The following is a 5619-nucleotide window of genomic DNA, read 5'->3' as shown; positions in this document are numbered from 1 at the left end:
ATATTTAGCGTAGAATTTGTGTGTTCAATTAGTTACTCAGTCGGGTCCTGTGTGTAAAGTGTTACACGGGAATACAAAATAAACTTTGTTGGAAACTTTGGGCGTTTTTATTTAAAAACAGAAAGTTTCGGTGTAACATTTTAAGTGGTGGCAGCGGTAAAGGATCCTAATTAAATGTGAAATATTGTTTGAAATTTTATACATATATTTGGATTTAACAAGCGGAATTAAAATGCCTAGGAAACAGGACTTGGAATTTCAACTTTCTAAACAAAAACGGGAACATGAATTACGTTTAAAAACACTTGAATTGGAACATGAAAAAGAAATTTTGGAATTACGTGTTCAGCTAGAGAAGGCCAATTCAACGCCAGGAGCACATTCGACAGGAATGCCAAAAATTAAACTTCAACCATTTAATCAGGAAAAGGATGACATTTTGTGCTATCTCTCTGAATTTGATGCGGTAGCTGAGCATGCAGGTTGGACTGAGAACTCAAAGGCTTTACAGCTTAGGTCACTTTTAACCGGAGAAGCTCGAGAAGTGTCGCAGCAAGTGACTTCAGGATACAGAGATCTGTATAAGGCTCTTTTGAATCGATTCGGCAAGCGCCCAGCAGACTACTTTCAGTTCCTGGAGGAAATTAAACGTAGACCAGGAGAAACTTACAGAGGATTAATGTCGAGAATAGATCTGTATTTGAGTCGTTTCATTGATGAGAAAGATCCCGTACAAAAGTTCCGCGAAGAGTATTTCTTAAAGGCGTTATCTCCTCAACAAGCCCAGTGGATTAGACGGAATAAGGGAAGTAGTGAGTTAGTTGAAGCTGCTGAGGATTACATTCTACCAACAAAATCGGCCGAGGACAGGAAACTTCAAAATCCTAAAGTGTTAGGTGAGAAGAAGAGCCAGGAACAGGGGAACTCCGGAAAGCAGAAAAGTTTGGAAAAAGTGAAATGTTTTAGCTGTGGGAACTTTGGACATTATGCAAACAAATGCCCAAAGAAAGGTAATCTAGCGTCGTGTTTCGTGAAAGGAGCATTATGGGGTTTACATTATGTTCCGGGGAAAGTGGATGATGTGGAAGTGTCAATGGTCAAGGACACTGGAACATCTATGACGCTATTGCGGGAGGATCTTGTTGATCCAAAATGTGTTCTACATGGACAAACTACTTCCTTGGTTACAGCTATTGGACAGCCATTCGAGGCTAAGTTAGCAGTGGTTAACCTGGAAACACCAATGTTTAAGGGACATGTTCAGGTAGGTTTAGTACCTGATCTGGTTGCAGATGGTTTATTGGGAATAGATGTTCTGGAGAGGAACAAAGTTGCAGCTGTGGTTACAAGAGCCAAAGCAAAAGAACAAGAACAAAATGAATTAAGTGCCAAAAATCGCATGAATAAATGTGATGTCGAACCAAGGGACTTAAATGTCGTGGTAACTAAGGATGAGGCTGATGAAGTGAACCTTGATTTACCGGAAACTACATTACTGGCAGCAACAGAAAATGAAATTGGAATTGAGCAGGAATTTCCTAACGACGCCACAGAAACCATTTCAGATCTTGTCTTTGGACATGGGCTGACACAAATGCAGAGACAGAGTTTAAGGGATGTCTGTCAGAAATTTTCAAGAATTTTCACATCAAAGCCGGGAAAGTGTGATGTTATCTCACATACAATCAAAACAACGTCTGAGAATCCAATTACTCAGAGACCTTACAGGATACCGGAAGCTAAGAAACAGGAAGTTAAGGAGTCTTTGAATGAAATGTTAGAACAAGGACTTATTACACCATCCAAAAGTCCGTGGGCCTCACCAATTGTCCTTGTCAACAAGCCTGATGGGACAATTAGAATATGTGTTGATTATAGAAAATTGAATGAAATAACTCTCATGGACCCTTATCCCATTCCACGCATGAGTGATATATTTGAGAAAATTGGAAGTGCAAAATATTTGAGTAGATTTGATCTAACAAAAGGCTACTGGCAAGTTCCTCTGGCAAAGGAAACACGCGAGAAATCCGCCTTCATCACCCCATTTGGCCTTTTCGAGTTTACAGTGATGCCGTTTGGTATGAAGACGTCTCCAGCTTCATTCATAAGACTTATGGATCGTATTTTAGATGGAACTCAAAATACTGTTGCGTACTTTGATGACATAATTGTCTACAGTCAGACGTGGGAAGACCATATCGAATATGTAACAGAGTTACTTCAGCGTATTCATGAGGCCAATCTTACCATCAGACCATCAAAATGTAAGTTGGGAGCAACAGAAATCGTCTGTTTGGGACATATGGTTGGAGGGGGATCAATTCGACCAGACCCTCGGAAATTGAAGGCCATGGAGGATTTTCCGCTTCCCTTGACAAAGAAAGAATTAAGATCATTCTTGGGGCTAACTGGATACTATCGCCAGTATATAGGAAATTAACGTATCGCCAGCTGTCAATCACAACAAATTTTCAACCAATGAAATAATTTCGTTTATTCTGCGCGTTCAGTAAAAACTTGCTCCGCCATATGCTCCGACAAACACACTCAGTGGGTTGAGTGGTCGCCAATAAACAAATTGAACAAATAAGTCTATGATGGTTAAAAATATACAGTTGGGGAACGTGCAATACCGATGACAGGTATCCCGAAAGGGAATTATGGATGTTTCGGGACCGCCATGCTTTGGGACGCCGACGTTTCGTGACCTGACAACACATTTCGGGACTTGGGTTTACACGTTTTGGGACTTCTAAATATTTTGGTCAGGAAATGAAATAAAACTCGTTTACTTGTTTGTTATGTTTATACATGTATACTTTCTTAGTTCAATACACACGAAAAAAAAAACGGTATAAATCCATATACACGGTTGGAGATTCATTTGACAGACTGTCTTCGCGTTAAGAATATAAAAATAATATGAATAATAGTATATATATCTATGTGTGATAGATAATTATGCTTAATCAGTCCATAACACTTCTACGTACTTGCATGTTTTACCCTCAAAATAATTGTCAAAATACATACATATTTTAAAAGAAAACTATACGCTTTTTGAGTTTAATTTCATATTAATTTTATCGCACGGTGTTGACTTGTGTCTGAAAGTTACCAGTTTTTATAACTAGTTATAATTGTATATGCAAGATTGAGTTTACAAACTTTTTCACTTTTTCAAAAAAAAATTAAATTCGATTTAATCTACCCATTAAAAATGATTCTATTTTATCGCTAAAAATTAACTTTTAATTACCCCCCCCCCCCCACCTCCCACCTATTACTAGCATTATTTAATATATTAAGAACACCATCATGTATTGGCAAAATATCGAAATTATTTAATTACTTCATTTTTTATATAAAGACATACATTGCCATTACCGGTATTATAATCAATATAGTGTATCTGCAACGAATTAGTCCGACTTTGTTATATGAGATTTGTCCCAGAAAAACACGAACTTTGTATATTAGATTTGTTTACATAATATATATCTGACCAAAATTATTCAAAATCTTCATGCACTACTAACTATTATTGCTAAAAAGTGTGCACATTTTCCACCATTTTTTTTCCAGAGTCAATATTATCGCAGCCCGAGAGATTTATAGAACGACCATTTGATTCGGGAAGGGGAGAGGGGCTTGCAATATTTTTTCCAAGTCAGATTATTTATTGTCATGTCGGTAAAGGACGGATTATTTATTCCCAAAGACAGATTATTTATTCTCCGCTTCACTGAAAAAGTCTAACAAGCAAAAAAAAAAAAAAACAACCCAAGGGGGGGGGGGGGTTGAGGAGATTATTTATTTCCAAACCGATTCAACTCTTTTATCAGCCAGACATTCCCTTCAGACAACCCAAGATTATTGTGGAGGTGGTGATTTAATAAAATTATTACATTACAAATTGAATTAAAGGTCGTTGTTGTAATTTATCATTTACCCAGATTTGCATTTTTCTGTCTTCCTTCCAGTTGAGGAAAGATTATTTATTTTCAACCTCTCTATTCAACTCCTTTATCAGCCAGACAACCCCCTTCAGAATCAATATGATCGTCCCCTTATAGATTAGGAACTAAAAGCATGTCTTGACAATGTCGTATGGGTTTTGTATATTAAAATTTATGTGCTGATTTAATAAAATTATTACAAATTAATTTATCAAATTGAATTAATTGTAAATATTACTTTTATTTTGTGCATAAAACACGCAATGTGCTCGTCGATGTCTTCGTCTGACATGGATGTTTGCGCGAGTTCTAAAATTTTCGGCCAAATCTGCCAAGGGTTGTAGAGTAACTCCCTTGGACTTTATCATGCTTCGATAAACTTTCCGAGAAAGGGATAATACGGAATCATTTTTTAATATTTCAAGTGAATGAAATTTATGAAAGCTTTTGTAAAAGCATTTGCCCTTCGTTTTGTCTCAAAGTGGGTTCGTGTGGCAAATATTTTGCAGCAAAATCATCAGGAACTTCGGACAAGTCAACCGGCGTCGACTTTTACTGAGTTACACGCTATGTTGATGATGTCGGAGCATCATAGGAGTTATCTCCCATAGCGCGATGGGCGGAGTTTGGCGATACGTTAATTATGCGGACATAACTGTACCACTGACTGATCTACTGAGAAAAAGTCAACCCGCAGAATTAAAATGGACGGAGAGGGAAGTGCAGTCATTCAAGAAACTGAAGGAGGCCCTGATGACAGCTCCTGTTTTGGTCAATCCGAATTTCAATTTACCGTTTGTACTACAAACAGATGCGAGTAATAACGCAATTGGGGCTGTCCTGAGCCAACAGTTGCCAGATGGTGATCACCCAGTTGCTTACCTTAGTAAGAAGTTACTTCCAAGGGAAAAGAACTATTCAACGATAGAGAAGGAATTATTAGCTATCGTTTGGGCCATTGGATCGTTCTTGTATTACCTAGAGGGGAGGAAGTTTTACGTAGAAACAGATCACAATCCACTAACATGGTTGCATCGCTTGAAGAATAAAAATCAGAGACTTTTACGTTGGGCCCTCGCACTACAGTCGTACACCTTTGAAGTTAGATATAAGAGAGGAAGCAAAAACACAAATGCGGACGGATTATCAAGAATCTGAAATGTGAAATGTGTTTGTGAATTATGGGCAAATTTTGTGAAAATTTTATATTCATAAAATTCAAGTGCATTCAGTTTGGATTTACAGTGAAATTCATTTTGGATTTATATTATTCTTTTGATGATTAATTGCTATTAACTGTTTAATACTTATTTGGACTGGCTAAAGTGAATTTAGTGACTGGTTAAATTTAATGTTGCTATATAAAGAATTATGAACTTGGAAAAAATTCAACTATTGACAGTTAAATTTTTATCTTTGGAAGGGAGGTGTTAAAGTGAAATTTAGTGTGAAATTGTTTGTATAATTAATGCTTGATTTATATTATCTTAATCTTGTTGATTTGTAGTAATTACTCTAAGCTACAGACTGCAGTGATCTGTTTATGTGATAAGGTCTTGACCGCTCATTAAGATTTGGCTGGGAAATTTAGCTCTTGTATCAGCATTGCTGACTTTTATCACCCGAGTCTCAGGGGGATTGAATGTCTGAAGTGCTG

At 37.1% G+C, this 5619-nt stretch overlaps 1 protein-coding gene across 1 annotated transcript; it reads left to right on the top strand.

The window, feature by feature from the left end:
- Positions 1-232: 232 nt before the first annotated feature.
- On the top strand, positions 233-2443 carry LOC134248283 (uncharacterized). The gene has a single exon (XM_062730692.1). The coding sequence runs from the start codon at positions 233-235 to the stop codon at positions 2441-2443; it is 2211 nt and encodes a 736-aa protein (XP_062586676.1).
- Positions 2444-5619: the final 3176 nt, after the last annotated feature.

The sequence above is a fragment of the Saccostrea cucullata genome, unplaced genomic scaffold (genome assembly GCF_032062105.1).
Source record: "Saccostrea cucullata isolate Sc308-1 unplaced genomic scaffold, CSIRO_AGI_Scuc_v1 ctg20647, whole genome shotgun sequence".
In the NCBI taxonomy this organism is placed as follows: Eukaryota; Metazoa; Mollusca; class Bivalvia; order Ostreida; family Ostreidae; genus Saccostrea; species Saccostrea cuccullata.
Note: the sequence above shows the minus strand (reverse complement) of the source record. Positions and strands in the feature narration are given on the sequence as shown.